At 46.7% G+C, this 16,801-nt stretch overlaps 1 protein-coding gene across 1 annotated transcript in view; it reads right to left on the minus strand.

The window, feature by feature from the left end:
* Positions 1–980: 980 nt before the first annotated feature.
* Positions 981–16,801, minus strand: part of ANKH (ANKH inorganic pyrophosphate transport regulator) — a 139,381-nt gene continuing 123,560 nt past the window's right edge. The window contains exons 9-12 of the mRNA XM_004427117.3: positions 8,018–8,147; positions 5,414–5,537; positions 4,778–4,877; positions 981–3,014 (exon numbers count right to left, since the gene is read on the minus strand). Coding sequence (XP_004427174.1) covers positions 2,901–3,014; positions 4,778–4,877; positions 5,414–5,537; positions 8,018–8,147 — 468 coding nt within the window. The 3' untranslated portion in view covers positions 981–2,900. The remainder of the gene's footprint in view (positions 3,015–4,777; positions 4,878–5,413; positions 5,538–8,017; positions 8,148–16,801) is intronic.

A 16,801-nucleotide genomic window follows, 5' to 3' on the forward strand; every position in this document is an offset into this window, starting at 1 on the left:
CTTTGAGCTGCCCATACTCACTTCTCAGCATTTAAATTAAAATCGGCCTTTGGCCCCTGGAGTTTTAGATTCTATTTGTCTACAAGCAGTCACTCAACATTGAGAAAGTCATGCCTGAGCTTTTCACGGTCCTTGACATGAGACTCTCACAGGCATGGTGCCCTTCTAACTAACTATATCTACCAGCTGAGCGACTTGCAATAAAAAAGAAACCTGTGGTGGGGGGACGTTTCTTTGGTTGGCAAAGGAGTGCCCCTCCTTACTCTGCAAAGTGGGAAGAAGAAGGTCCCCCCCTTCTCTGGTTCAGCCTCCTTTCTCATCTGTGTCGGTTAGAACAGATGCTGAAGAATCCGCCAGTGATAGGTTTTGCTTTAGGAGTTAGTTAAGGTGTGTTAGGCCATGACTTACTTAAGCAGCCCAGGTGGAGGAACTGTATGAGGGATCGTGTGCTTCAAGGAAAGGTTCTGGATTCTGGACACGTTGTGCACAATTGCAGTTCTGTCGTTGTGGTCTGGGTCTGGGTCCTCTGAAACTCACAAAATACCGTGGCCCATGAATCTTTATCACCGACAGTATCTCTGAAGTTGTTATAATGATATGTTCTAGTTGCATAATGAAGAGTCTAGTTGCTCTTTCCCCGAATTAGAGGGAAAGAATTTGCTTTTTCTTCTTTTTTTTTGGCTGGGAAAGACTTGCCCTGAGCTAACGTCTATTGCCAATCATCCTCTCTCTTTTTTTTTCTTCCCCAAAGCCCCAGGACATAGTTGTATATTCTAGTTGTAAGTCCTTCTATGTGAGCCGCTGCCACAGCATGGCTACCGACAGCTGAGTGGTGTGATTCTGCAACCGGGACCAAACCCGGGCTGCCGAAGCAGTGCGAGTGCCGAACTTTAACCACTAGGCCATCAGGGCTGGCTCAGAATTTGCTTTTTCAATTTGCTCTTTAAGCTCCAACCCCACAAGCATGAAATAGTCACACATGTTAAAAAATACTGCTGTTTAATTTTCTAGTCATGTACTTTAAAAAAGCCGATACAATTAGATTTTATCCCCATCTTCTCAGATCTGCCCCTGAGACCACCCCAAAGCTATGCATCTTAATTTTCAGCACTCATATATATGGAGGAGAAACTGCTCAGAGGAAGCACGTGAGGATTTGTCCCGGTGGTGGGCACACCCGAGGGTCCCTGGGTGTCCAGAAAAGTGAATGCAACCCTGTGACGTTCATGGCTGACTTTCTGCCCTTACATTCTTTTTCTGTGAGGAACAATATGATTACATAGCACTGAAAACAATAAACAGAAAAACTTGCCCTTTTCTTTCTTGCTCTTTCCATGTATATTTCCATTCTTACTATTGTCCACACCAGCCGACCCATTTATACCCATTACCCATAATGGAAAATGGTTCTCTTGCCATTTACTGATCCTTACATTTAAATACAAATGACAGACTCTGTAAAACAGCTGCAAATAAGATACAATGTTCATCGATACAATACGTTCCAACCACAGGTATGTTGAGCACACTAGCAATCCCTGTATTTTATTGGAGACATTTTATTGAAAATGCGAAAATAGGAAATGTATTATAGCCTAAAATAAATTACATAACATATACAGTACATATTTATATCTTTAAAATATTTTTTGTGTTTAGGTTCTTTCAGTCTAGGATTTTTGACTAAATCAAGAATTTAGTGAACCGTGTCCATGATTTTTTTAAAGAAAAAACCCGCTTTCCAAAACTTAGAAAAATATACTGCACTAAATGGATTTCAAATGTGTCATTTCAGGGAATATCATATAGTGACTTTGCTCTTGTTTATAAAATGTCTTGCTTTGTTGTGTGGCGTGAGAGGGGAGTACCGAAATTCACTCTGGATTACCTGTACCGCATGGTTAGGACTAAGAACGGCAGACCAGGTAATAAATCTACTTCAACAGTTACGATACGGCAACCTGGCGTTAGAATGCTAGATTATGACTTAAAGCTTCAGTTCCCTTTAAAAACTAAAATGTAAAGTTAGAATGCTCCATTTCACTTGCTCTAGTGCCATCTTCAGGAAAGGTGAGCAAAAAACAAGCCTTCAGGGGAAGTCATGCCAAGGAGGCTGAGGTGTGGAGATGCGCTTTTGGGACAACTTTAAAAAGTTAGCTCATGTATGTATACGGCAGGGCATGAAAAGCAAGCGCTCGCTCAAATCTAGGAACATGTGAGGCGAGGTGAAATGCTAGCGTTCGAGCGTGTCCGTGCGCTACTCCCATGGCATCTCAAACCTTCCTACGGGAGATTATTTCCATCCGCCCGTCCAGCACGTTCCCAAAGCCATTCCTCAGTGTGAACGGCCACTTCGGGCTGTAGCCTGTCGCTGACCCACGGCACATGGGTAGCAGACAGTTTGTGACTCCAGGGTGGAAGGCCACTGGGGTTACATCTCTTTGTACAGCCATGTTACCGGGAAGCCAATCAAAGAAAGCTGAGTTGATTCTTAAGAGATGCAAGGGGACCGGGTAAAGTCCGTGGCCTGATGGGCAGTGGTGGCCGAGGAGTGGTGGATGGCACAGCCTAGTCCTTTGGTTCCAAGTGGAGATTGTCCGAGGGAGGAGGAGACAACCTGGACTATGAGGCAGCGATGTCTTCTGAGATTTCATGAAGCAGGGGCATGAAGTCAATTGTTCTGTTTGTTTTTACAAAGCGATGGCAAAGACCATTCTTTAGGTCCCCACATCAGTGTGAGCATACCCAGTATGCCAGAGAGTTTACCTGAAACCTTTAGATCAAGGCCTCTTTCATCACCAAAACAGAAACAAAACCAGAAACAGAACAAAACACGATGGGAGAGGAGATGATGCTAAGTGTCATCTCAACGTCCCTGCAGTGCCCAGGCGTCCCGTGCCTTATTCATTTTCCTCTCTCATTTCCACGACGTCTGTCCCCTCCTCCGCTGGAGGTATGTCTGTCATCGCAGAGTCTTCCCCCTCAGCGGCTGTCTCGTTCTCCTTCTTCTTTTTCTAGACCAAAGAAGACTCATCAGCATGGGGCTGTGACAGCAACACAGCATAGTGGAGCCAAGAGCAGGCAGAGGCTCCTCGGGTCTCAGGGGGCCTCTGCAGACCTGGGTCTCGTTTATGGTTGGGGTGACCTCACTGAGGCTGCATCTTAGTTCAGCAGATGCCTTTCAGATCTGTTACTCAAGCACTGGCTGTGCGCCTGGGACTGTGTTAGGCACTTTGGGGGATGCCGTCTCCCACCTCCTGCCTGACAACCCTCCCACATGCCCTCTGGAATGCACGGTGGGCTGATGGAAACCTGCCTCTACCTGAAGACACCACTTCCCTGCAGCCCTTTCCAGCGGTGGCTGTGCTCTCGCCCCCCTCCCATCCCCATCCCTCCTCCTCAGGGCCCAGAGCATTCCTTGGGATCTCCTGTTATCGGATCTTCTTCCCCACTAGGCCAGCCCCAGGTTTGCCGTCATTCTCTCCCAACCCGCTTGTCGCCTGTCCTAGTTCCTGGTGCCTGCACTGCCACGTTGGCTGGCCTGCTGTAACTGGCCTCTCCATGCTCGGACCTCTTCTCCTTCGGGAATCAGGTTCTCCAGTACCACCCCCGCCGCTCGTGGGCTCCCTGGAGACCTTGTCATATCAACACCTCAGCACCACCCACAGGCCAACTCAGGGACACCATCCTCCACCTCTAGTGGTCTGGCCCCGCTCCAGGACCCTGCCCCCACAATCCATGGACCATCTTGTCCCCTCTCCCCTCATCCATCAGCTTAAATGAAATGCTCAATAATTATACTCACTTCCTTGCTCCTCTTTTCTTTCATCCCATTTGCCAGGCAAAATCCCAACCGTGGTGAGGTCCAAATCTTGCCCATTTCAGCCCCTCCACCCCCGACCCGGCGGCCACGGCTGGGGGAGCCCACACTGGTGCACCCCAGAAATCCATGCTTGGACCTCTTCTCTTCTCTGCCTCCACCCACTCCCTGGTTAATCTCATGCCTTCTCTGTTGAAGTAAGCAAGATGGGGCTCCTGCTCCCTGAGTATTCATAATCTTAGAAAGGAAAGAAATATATCCCCCAGTAATTAGATAACCCTGCAGGATAAACTAATTACATGCTAACAGGTATGGGGTACGTACATACTGTGTGTGTGTGTGTGTCTGTGTGGTGGGGGGTTAGGAAAGGCTTCCTGGAATGGGGTGGGACCTGGGGCAGAAGGGGGAAAGGATTTCCAGAGGCAAAGAGTGGGGAGAGAGTGTCCTGATCACCCAGTATTTTCTAGATTGTTTATTCCTTAGCAATAAGTCTGAGTTTTTAAGGACTTAGGGGAGGAATTTGGTTGCAAGGGGAATCACCTTTTCAGGATTTTCTTAACACGGTCAAAACTATTATTTAGTTTCTACATTTTTTTTAACTCTCTAGAGGCAACAATAGGAGACAGAATGGTAGACATGTATCCTTTCAGTTGTCTCTCCTGAGAAATACGACTGCCTTTTGAAGCAAAGCAGAGTGTAAGGAATAAGCTACGTGATAACCATAAGGGATCCCCTTGTTATTAACCCTGACCAAGGGCTGAGCAACTTCGGCTGTGAGGATTGCGTGATGTGGAGTCATGGTGAGCAGTGCAAGTCCAGCTGAAGGACGAGATGAATGTGGGGTATCACCACCATCATCCCCCACTGGGGGCCCTCAGGGAGCCGCTCAGGTCTCCCCACACCTGGGATGGGGCTTTGCAGCCACGGCAGGTGTGCGGTTCTGTTGCCACATCTTACCTGTTTCCGATAGACGTAGCATGCTGCTATTGCGACCATGGTGGATTCCCCCACAAACCCCGCGAGGAGGGAGCCCACGCCCAGGGTGGCTCCGTGTACCCTGGGGATAGGAACACAAAGGCCATTTGTCTGTGAAAGCCACACCGAGACACAAATAGAGTCAAAACCCAGCTAAAATCCAGGAAAGGTGTAGACACCAGAGGGACCAGACAATCGCATTCGAGATCTGCTGGCGAGCACTGCACCTAATGGTCCACCTGCACGGGGAGGGGACCTGGACTCTGAGCTGAGCCATCTCCCACACCCGCTCCAGGTCTCAGCTCAGCTCAGAGGACACTGGGAGCTCCTGTAAACAAGGGTGACGCCCTTCCTCCCTCTTATTTTTCACTTTCCCATGCCTGCCAGGCCTGGAAGGTGCTCAATGAATATTGTATATGGGCATCACCTTGAAAGTACTTTTCTAGAATGGATCTCAACAGCCTCCCACCTAGTGCTGGGGAGAGAAACGAGATGTCACCCTGCATTCCTAATTCTCGACATGCTTGAGGATTTCACAGGAAGAAGCAGGTTTAAACTTCTGGACAGAGTACTCAAGTGTCAGAAAGACCCACAGCCCCACACCCCCCGACGACATACCCCAGGTAGGGCAGGACCACGAGGCTGGTGATGAGGACGATGATCCGCAGCACAGAGCTGGGGGCCAGGACAAAGGTCTTCTTCAGTGTCATCAGCCACCCGGTGAGATGGGCCCTCACAGTGACTGAGGGGAGAGCAGAAGGCTCGTCAGGCAACATCCTGCTTCTCTTGCCCTGCAGCCTCTGGCCCCTGGGGCCCTGGGCCACACATCGAGGTCCCGGGTTGGCTGGCTGGGACCCAGGCCTTGCTGCTGCTGCCCCAGGCTGCTCACCTCATCTTCCTGCCAGAGCTCCTGATCCCTGCGTTTGGGCCTGGGGTAGCCCCATCCCCACCTGGGCTCCTACCTCATCACAGCCCTTAGGGTCTAGATGGTAGGTTGTGGCAGCTTCCTTTCTCCACTGTGACCACCTGCTCCTGGGACAGTCCTGTCCACTCCCGCCACCTCCACCCCCAGCCTCAAGCTCTATCATTCCTCGCTAGCAGAGAAAACTCTGAGAGAAGCAATCCAGTTTGACTCTGGGTGAGGAGAAAAGCTGGACTGGAAGCCCAGTCTTCCCCGCTGACAGCCTGGGGGAGGCCAGGAGACTCGAGGCGTCGGTGAAGAGAACGGAGCTGCTCTGCTCTCACTTCTCTATTTCCTCCCCAGCAGTCCCTGACCACCGGACAGCGGTCACCTCCCTCTCTCCTTCCCCGCAGAGCGCCCGCCCTTGTTTTGATATGTCGACATTTCACAAAGACCTCGTAACATATTCTCTGTACCGGGCTCCCCGTCCTGATCTGTGGACCACAGGAGGGCGGGGCGCCCGGCCTGAGCGCAGAGGAGGGGCTCAAGGGACGGAGTGTGAGTTACTGACTGACTCTGGTTTTGGGGGGCAGGACACCCGGTCAGTAGGAAGTGCCCTGAATGTTTAGATGTGATCTGAAATGGGGAGGGGTTTAAAGAAACGTGAGGCCAAGTCCTTTATCCCACGTGGGGCAGCCCCAGGCAAAGACCTTTGGAGGGAGAGGAAGCGCTCCCTCCTGGGGTAAAAACATGTGTCCAGGGTGCATTTGGAGGAGAATCTGCTGTCTTCCTGGTCTAACAGTATGCCCTGCCTGCCCCAGGGTGGAAGCATGGTATGTATGAGACACAGACACACACTGGAGTTTGGCCAAGGGAGAGGGTGAGGGCACACAGGTGGAATGCTAATCTGATTGGCCCAAACCCAGCAAGCTGCCAAGATAGATGGGGCCTGATGGCTGTCTTAGTCTGTCAGGCGAGGAATGGGAGTGCAGAGTAGATTAAAGGCGAGTCCCATCCTAGTCCTAGCTGGAGTCCTCTGAGACCTCCAGCCTCTCCTCTGAGTCGAGACTGGGGAATGAATGACATGTGCCCTAATCTCCAGAGAGTGCAGCCTACTCTAGGCGGCGTCACTTCCAAAGCTTGGCCCCTCCAGTGCTCCCCGACAAAGACCAGACACCACCCCATGGCTGTGATCTTCCGATCCTCCATTTCTGCCACAGCCGGGAAAGCGACACCCGAGAGACCCAGCCTCCAGCAATGCTCGGTGTCTAAGAGCAGGGGCGGCTGTGACTCAACTGGGGGTGGCACGGGGCTGGCGATGCACCACTGGCCTGGCCTTGACTAGCTCCATGGCCCCTTTCTTAACCTAATTGTGGTTTTGTAGCTTCTGGCTTCTCAGCTGAACAATTTAGGTGGATTGTTCTGGCAATAATGTTTTGAATAGGCAATGACATGCACTTGGTACAGAATTTAAAAAGTGCAAAAGGGAATCCAGGACAAAGATCCTCTTCCCAGGCCTGACTCTCCAGGCCCTGGTCCTGCCTCCCAGAGGCAACCAGTCTGGTTACCAGTTTGGTGAGTTACTTCTAGAAACAGTACATAGACATGCAAGCACTTACCATAGACTTATATAAATAAATATCATATACAGATATACATATATATGTGTGATACATTTGTTATAGAAAAGGGAGTATACTAATTAACCATTCGGCAGCCTACTTTTCTCATTTAATCCAGAACCACCTCATTCTTGTATAGAACACCTCATACTACTCTATCAGTTTGGGAATTTTCAAACTGGCTTCTATTCTGGCTATGGGCCTTTTCCTTTCTGGCCATTGCCATCTGGCCTCACCTCTGCCCTCGGATTCCCCTTTTCTCTATCAGTCCTTCTCCTTCCTTGTTTTAGCAGTCTACTTTCTTTTTTATTTTTCATTTTACTTTTTAAATTAACATACCATAAAATTGACTTCTAAGTGTACAGTTCTAAGAATTTCAGTACATGCACAGATTTGTGTAACCACCACTACAATCAGGATACAGAACAGTCCTATTCTCCCCCAAACTTCTCATGCTGTCCCTTTGGGTCTACTTTCTTTTTACTGTGTTTGCAACCGTTGTCCTTTAAGAAACAAATTATGCCTGTTTGATTCATTTCTTGAATTTACAACCTACTGGATAATGTCTTTGCATCTTTCTAATATTGTGAAATTTTACATTTTTGCTTGGGACGGGATTGCAAACATTTCCAAAGAAAGAAGACTGAATTGGGCGTGAGAGTAAATAGGGAATTTTTCTTTCATTCTGTTTTTCCTTACCTGGAACCGGGAAGAAGGAGAAGATACGCAAGGGGACGACACAGAGTTCTGCGAAGGCAAAGTCCACTCCAATGATGTCTATCAAGATTTTCTCAGAAACGTTAGGGGTCCAGAACATGACAAAACAGAGCTGGGGGTGGGAAACAGTTGGCAGGTTGTTAGGAAAAGGCATAAATGAGTGAAATGAGAAAGTCAGGTGTTTCATGATCCTGAGGAGCTAGGGAGAAGGCTGAAACTGCCCCATGGGGGGGTGGCACACTTGTCCTCAAGCTGCCACCACCCTGCTTCGCTCTCACCTGCCAACACAGGCCCTGGCCCATTTGCCACATGTGCCCCAAAGGGACGCCGGCAGTGGGGCAGATGTGGCACACTTCTGAGCGGGTAACCGGGCCAGTGAGGGAGACCACTGTGCTCTCGTGGAAGGCTTCACTAGACTGCTAAACAGCTCAGTCAGTTCAAGGTGAACGTGTTTATTAATGTAATTTTTACAGCTTTAGTCAAATAATAAAAAGTGACCTGAAAGCATTTGGAAGTATGTAGAACCACGCTGCATCAGCACATCTCATGAAAAAGGAAATAGTAATACTTAGATTAATTACAGGCCTGGAAGCTTTTCAAGGTCTAGTTAAGAGAATGAGAGACAACAGCCACAAAATGTGGAACTTTGGAAAGCAGATGAGCCAGTGGTGAACTGATGTAACAGACTCAAGAAAATGGAATCTGAAACTGACAGGGGAAGGTGGAGCTGCCTCCCACCCTTCCCCTCCACACAGATCAGGGAAGGTGGCGACAGGCCTTTCTGGAAGTGGAGGTGGAGGCAGGGCCAGAAGCAGGCAGGTGGAAACTCTAGCTAGTAAGCACTTTGTCCACCGTTCCCCTCGCACAGCTGGTGACTATGCCTCCTCGAACTGGGCAGGGTGGTGGAGTTTAGTCTCTGGACAAAGTAAAACCAGCACAGTTGAGGGCAGAGTTACTACAAAGAACATGGGGAGGATTAAGGGGAGGATAACATATCCAAGGTCCCAGCCATCTTCCTCTATTCAGCTCCTGGTACACAGGAAACTAGTTGATTCCCCCTCAGGCAGGATACCCAGAGTGGTCTTTGAGGAATCTCACCAGCACAAAAGAGAAGACCTGAAGTTCCTGAAATTAGAGGCTCCTAATGAGGCAGCCCTGCTAGACGAGCCACCAGCGAGGCCCACAGGGGATAAACCTCACCCACATGTGCACAGCTGCCCGTCAGCTTCTAGTGCCCCACCTATAAAAATGAGGAGGCAACCAGGGATCACCAGACTTTGAGGAAGGCCTCTAAGATGAAGAGGCTAAAACAAACAAAGAGAAAAAAGCTTGGAGGAAAGAGAGACAATGCAGAGAGAGAGAGAGAAAGAAAACTTTTTCCCATTGATTTCTCAGAGTGATGGGAGAAGATACTGCATCCGTGAAACAAGAACCGAATGGAAATGTTATAAAAAAGACATTTAAAGAACAAGAAAGTACTTTTGGGAATTAAAAAGATTAAATCAGAAATGAAAAATTCACTAAATGACAGTAAGATAAAGTTGAGGAAATCAACAACAAAGATAGAGCAGAAGGACAAAGATATGGGAATTACACGAGAATGGATTTAAAAACTATAAATAAAGGATGAGTCTAGGAGGTCCAACATTCTAATAACAGGAGATCCAGAAAAAGAGAACAGTGAACATCTGAGAGCTGAAAGATACAAGTTTTAAGACTAAAAGGGTCCATCATGTGGACGTGGCATAGTGGATGAAAAAAGACCCATTGGGCATGGGGTTGAACAATACTGGGGGCAGAGACAAGCTTCTAAGAGCTCCCGGCTTTAGACAGCTAGAAAGCCAGCATTGAGAGAAGACATTGAGCAATAGGTTAGGAGGGAAAATGATTTCTATCCTAGAACTTGAAACCAAACCGTTAATCAAGTGTTTAGAAAAAAGACATCTTCAGATGTTCAAGGCCTCAAAAAATTTACCTCCCATGCACACCTTTTAAGATACCATTGGCGGTATAACTCTGCCAAAGCAGGGAAGTCAGATGAAGAAAAAGGAAGATATAGGATTAATCATGAGAAAAATGCACAGGGAATTTCTGGGGTGGGGGTAAGGGGAGATCCCAGGAGGGCCGGGACAGGCTCATAGGTCAGCTGATCCACACTGGAGCTGGTCGGAAGGCTCTGCGGGACACTTCTTTGAGAAGGTGAAACAGACAGGATACCTAATGTGTTTGAACACATGAAAAGGGATTTCTGCATGAAGTGAAAATGTGGGAATAAATTAGTGGTAAGTACACAGAAGCTAAAATAATTATAATTAAGACAATGATTAAGTCCAGGGAAAACGAAACATTTTTTAAGAAAGTAAGGGAATGAAGGCTCAGCTGTCAGAGTTTACTATAGTCAGAATCCATCAAGAGTTGAAGAGGGTGACTCTCGGAGCAGGGAAAGGAGAGAGGGCAGGTTGGGAGAATGGCTATTGTTGGTAACGATCCTTAGAAAACTAACTTTTTAAACTTTGCGCATGTATAATTGATTAAAAAACCCTGAATTTAAAAATGAAATGATACCACTTTGGAAGAGAATCTTAAAAACATGCCAGTTCCATCATATGTTTCTCTCCCTCTCTTAGGATGCAAGTGACTTTTCTCTAAAATGAAAGTGAATACATTATAAAATGATTTACAGTTGTGTAAAAACAGAACGCTGACATTTTAGAATATAACATCCTTTAGGCTTTGGGTCAATTAAGTTTCATGGAATTTGGCTGGTCCTATCTACTCTGCCATGTTGAAATATTTTTTAAAATACCTTGGAGGATCCATTATAAATATGTTTCACTTTATAAATGTGATGGAGCTTTTATTCTATCATGAACTTTTCAGCATCTGGGAGCAGTATCCCACTGGTTTTCAAAAATGACAGAGGTACTATCATGAACCCTAATGCCTGATGCCACTACTCACACCCCATCTTTGACATGAAGAGAACAATATTTCTTTAGATCTAGCAACTCAGAGCTCAGAGACTTTATCACCTAGTGGCCAGGACAAGTGGCCCTGTCATCTTTTCCCACTGCAAAGCTGCCGGCCTGAAAGGGTGAGACATCACTCACACCTATAGCCCAGGTATGGTTGCAATTTCATATCATGACTTTAAAAGGACACTGAGCATGGCACTGGGACACAATGGATTTCCTGGACAAAGAGATCGATCATCCCTCCTTCCAAATATTTTCCATAACAGTAAAACTAAAGAATGAAGATAAGTGAGCACTGCCCCAAGTCTGGACTTGATTGGGGCCTTAGGACCTATGGAGGGTAAGTCATCCTGTGTTTCCTCAATGGTTGGAGTACGAAACCTGGGCCACATTCCACTAAAAACTGAAGCTTCCTGGAGAATCACTGGCATGCTTTATTTATTTGTAGCCAGCGATTATCTGAATGTGAGATAATGTCTCATGCTGCAATCTCTCTGTGCTTTGCAACATCACTGTACAATGGCTTTTAAATTATAACAAACCAAGGAAAAAGGAGGGTATAATTGCATGTCAGAGAGGATGGTGCAAGTCAGCAAAGCCAAATTGTCCCTTCTGGCTTCTCCACGTGGATAAGGTTCACCTGGAGGGTTTTTCCTGCCTTGGAGAAGATGATGACTGACCTTCGGAGGAGGGAGTCTGATATGAGGACACAAGGATAGTGAGCATGCACAAATCATTGAAACATTTACATACATATCAATTAACCTGGGTGGATGACCACAGTTATGGTCCCTTGAAAACAAAATGCTCAGGTTTGGTGGATCTCTAATAGAGGTTCCCCAGAGGATGGCTCGATGTTCCATTGCTGAAATTCCACAGAACAATTTGACTTGGCACCACTAAACCACCCTGTTCTCTGTCTGCTCTGTCTGTGCCCAGCGGACCCGAAATGCTCCTGTCAAGGCCACAGGCCACTGAGGAGCTTCTTCGGAGTCTTCAGCCACGCACACCTAGTACCTAGATTGGGTCTTCCGCAACAATGAAAGTGGAAGCTGTCAGTCTGGTCTGGGGCTTGAGCATCACAGGTAACTATTTAAAGGGAAGGAATACCACAGGTATTGAAGCCTCCTTTCTTTTTCTCCTTAAAGTTTCTGAATTCGACTCTTTGCCTTTGCCATGCTTCCAGTATGAAAATGCTCCTCGCCTTCCAGCAAGTTCCGAAAAAGATGACTATTTCCTGCGTTGCCCAGAAAGGAATACATGCAACTTAGAAGGAAGTATATGGTGTTGGTTAAAAGCTGCAAAACGTATTTGCAGGTCGACGTTCCCTAAGAAAAGTATTGAGCCCTCACATAAAAATCAGACCAAATTTAACCAGTCTGTTTCAGAAAACAAGAAGCTTTAGAAATTAACCTAACAAAGAATATTTCAGGAAAAGTGTCATCTAATGAGTTCACCCAGAGTAGTCTTGACTCAGAACATGCCCTCCCGGTTGACCATGACATGCTGTGTTCTTCAAATATTTGCAGAGCCTAATGATATTGACTTTTCCAAACCAGAACACAAACCTAATAAACTACTGACAATGAACATGATTTGTTCCTCGGAGCAGCTGCAGGGTTGGGTTTTCTGCTGCAGAGCCTGCTGTCAATATTATCTCATTAGGAAGCAGCCAGCAAAACAGAACAACCCACTCGGTGTCCAGATCTTGGTTTTTCTATTTATTCTCTAATGAAAGAGCCCAGGGCTTCTTGGAGAAATGGCTTATTCTAGGACTAGGGCAGGAAATATATAAGATGATCAGCCTGGGGTAATATGTCAGAGGATGCAAGAGCCCAGCAGAAAGAGCTCCCAATGGCCAAAGCTGGAACAATTTGAGCAAGTAGTAGTGAATTGTGACCCACAGTATACAATCAATACCCCTGAATTCATACTGATACAAATAAACAAATAGGGAGAAATCTCTTACACAGAATTCCAACTAATTTATGTAGATACTCCCATCTCAGGGAAGTGGAACACAGCTCCCCACTGCTGAAGTGTGGGCTGACTTCCTTCCAAAGAGCCCACAGTATGGAAAGGGGGAAAAGTACCTTTATGGTGGAGAAACCCGGCAAACATCATCTCGGCCAGGTGATCAAGGTCAACATCATCAGTGATTAAGTCATGCTGATGGCATTACTCTTGATAAGATGCAATGAGAAGGGCACTTGACCTATGTGGTCTTCCCCTCCAAAATCCATAAGCCAGCCTAACCACGAGAAGAACCTCAGACAAACCCAAATTGAGGGACAGTCTATGCAATACCTAACGAGTATTCCTTAAAACTGGCAAGGCCACAAAAACATGCAAAGTCTGAGAAACTCTCCCAGACCAGAGGAGGCCAAGGAGACAGGATGACTCACTGTAAAGTGGTAATGTGGATGGGATCCTAGCACAGAAATGGGACATGAAGAAAAAGCTAGTGAAACCTGAATAAACTATGGGGTTTAGTTCACAGAACCGTACCAGCGTTGGTTCCTTAGTTGTGATGAACGTACCACAGTAAAGTAAGATGTGAGTGAGGGGTGAAGGGTGTGTGGGAACTCGGCAGTCTCTTCACAATGTTTCTGTAAATCTAAAATAATTCTAAAACAACAAGGTTATTAAAAAAAGACGACGACAACCCATGACCCGCTCCTCTTTTGTTTGACAGACTGTTTCTTCTTCTTCTGAGGACCAGAGCTGACCATGAAATTTCTACTTTGAACTTTGAAATGCTTATTTGTATTTCAAGATATATGCATCTCTAGGAGAGTGTAGATCACGCCAGACAAACCTGCATTTGCGATCATTGGTATTCTCTTTTCTTTAATTGTATTAGCCTCTTTAGAAACCTTTTCTTCACAATCTTAATATGCAGTTTCCGGTCAGTATATGTGCCCCAGTCACATTTCTCATGATGGTTTGGTTGGGCAGATCAATACATGATTTAACATCTTCCTTAGAGGCAATCGTTAAGCAGGCTTCAACCCTATGCAGCGGTTCTGCGTTGGGGGCAGTATTTAACCTTTCATTTCTAAATCCCTATAACAATGAACTAAGTTACAACAGTTTCACCATATATTAGAATCCCCAAATAGGATTATAGTGTGCAGAAAGGAGGAAGGAAGCCCCAAACCTTACAGAAATAACATCCCTGCGTCTAAGATGCTACAGTCTGAGTCAGTGAGACTAGAACCACAGAAAGGGCTATCTTTCCCAAGACTTGCTTCCTCACCCACAGAGTCTGTTCCTGACCCACCCTGGGACAATCCAAGTCTCTTTCCCAAGAGTTTGGGATTGGAATTTGAAGAAGCCAGTCGTCTCCGTCAGCATTTGAACTCAGAGACGTGCAAACCCAGCCACAGTGAGACAGCCATTTCTGCATGTCCTGAGAGGATTCCATTCCACAAAGGAACATTGACTAGAGCTCTGGTTTTGACTTAATTTCCAGAAGCTGTTGACCATGCTTTTGAGGAACTCACAAAGCTGTCTCCATTATCCTGAATAATCAGGCTTAGCAGTAAGTCAGAGATTCTAATCCCCTGCAGTTACAAAAAGTAAAATACATACAGTCGGCCCTGGGCATCATTTTTATTTGGAGCTTTTACTTAGAAAGAAAAGTTCAATATATGTTTAATGGGTTTAAGTCTCCACTGGGTAAACCAGTAGTTAACCCTCAACAATACCACATACAGGAAGATGGTTACGAGCTTGGCTCTGGACCGTGACCTTGGTGAATACACTGATTGACATTGTGGTGCCAGCTCCTTAGTGCATCTTGGGTGACCACACCACTGGCACATCTGTGGCCCATGATGTGGAGCCCGAGCTCTGTACAAAATGCTTCTACCGGGCTGGGCACAGTGATTGTGATCCATCAATCTTAGCTATCATTATCGTAAAGGTTTCCTGGGGCTGTAATAAAATGTCAACAGTGGAGTCATCTATCTGTAAGTGGTGAGATGAGGACTGATTTTATTTTCCTCTTTGTACTTTTCCCTGTTTTCCATAAAGAGCATGTATTCTTTTTTCTTTATCAGAAAAACATTTTAAAATAAAAAGGACCCCTGTATCTGTCTTCCCAGATAAAGTCAATCTTAATATGTGTTTACGATAGGGATGTGAGAAGTCTTGTTTCAGAGGGAAGACCAGCTTTCAGAAGGTGATTAACAGCTCCGTTTTCACAGCCAGCGTCTTGGGAAACCGAATCCCATGTCACTCCTGAGGAAGGCACACTGATTTGATTTGTGTTGGGGTGCAGGGGCCAAAACAAGGCAGGACATTATCAGCTAACATGCACGCCTATCTTTCTGGAGTTTTCAGAGAGAGCTGATGTAGACCTAAGGAACCTTTCGGCCTTTTGATTCTCAGCATCAAATTGCGCTGGCACTACTTATGTGGTGGGGGGAATTCACGAAGTTTTGTGGGTGATGGTCAAGACTGCGGCTTTTACTCCGAGAGAGACGGGCGCCATTGGAGGTTGTAGGTGGAGGAGTCACGTGGTCAGATTGCCATTTTGACAGGCTCTCCCAGGCGGTGTGAGAACGGACTGTGGCGGGCAAGGGCAGAAGCAGGGAGCCCGGTGAGGAGGCTACTGTAACAATCTGGGTGAGAAACGCTCTTAGACCAGCGGGACGTGAGAAATGGTCAAATCTGGAGGTGTTTGCTTTTAGCACTAACAGGAGGTGCTGAGGGACCAGCGTGCGGCATGGAGGAGAGAGAGGGATGCCATGTGAGTGAGTGAGCATTTCTCTCCCCTCAGGCTGGAGGCCGGGCTGCTCTCTGGGGACCCTTCTGGCCTGTCTTCCCCACAGGTTCTCACTCTCACTTGCTAGCTCCCACCTGAGCTAGATGGGGTCATTTCTAAGAGCCTTCCCAATGCTAGCAGTGGTTCATGAGAAGTCACCACATCCCAAATGGAATGGCACAGCATTCCATCACGACTGACTCTTAGAACCCTGGTGATTCCTAATTTTAAAGAAAAAAAAGTATGCCGTTCTATGAGAGTGGAAATGCCAAAAACACAGACATAATATATAAAAGTGGCCAGTGAGCCCAGTTTCTGGGGATCAGCATTGAAGAGGGCGACAGGGAGCAAGCCTGTAGTAACTGCCAGAAGAAATGGGCTGTTGTCCTGCAGAGCTGCCACTCTTGGGGACTCTGACTCAGCCTCTGAAGGGTGGCTGAGAGAAAAGCCACGTGGGCGGCCACAAAAACCAAGGGACAGCCCGTGAGAGGGTGATGGGAGAGGACCACATCTGTGTAGGACAAAGTCAGAGGTAGGGAAAACCTTGTGAGGAAGGATCAGGATATTAGGATAATACACAGTGAGGCGATGCGGGGGACTTATGTGAGGTCAGGTGCGCAAACATTTTAGTCGGCTGAAAGGGATGGAGTACACTACCTCTGTTACTGAGAGAAACAAAGCTTGGTGTTCTGTTAAGCTAGGCAGCTTGGAAAAGCACATTACAAAGTGTTTATGTGGCACCTGATATTCTCAATGTGGCTTGTTGACAGTCATAATCATTGCTACACATCTATCTGGAATGCTTCCATAAGGGAGTTGATGCAACCATCAACTGTTATGGCACATTCATGGTAAAAAATGAACATTTTCAGATGTAGTTTTTAAAATCAGATTTTTTTTAAGAATATGAAAACTGAATCATCCCTGCTATCATTTAGATTCAATGAAACTGCCCCAAACACACCCTTCATGAGAGCACTCAGTGCGTCCTTCAGATCTAAGGAGACTAAATTCTTAGCA

This window comes from Ceratotherium simum, chromosome 18, assembly GCF_057802395.1.
Source record: "Ceratotherium simum simum isolate JZ-2026a chromosome 18, ASM5780239v1, whole genome shotgun sequence".
Lineage (NCBI taxonomy): Eukaryota > Metazoa > Chordata > Mammalia > Perissodactyla > Rhinocerotidae > Ceratotherium > Ceratotherium simum.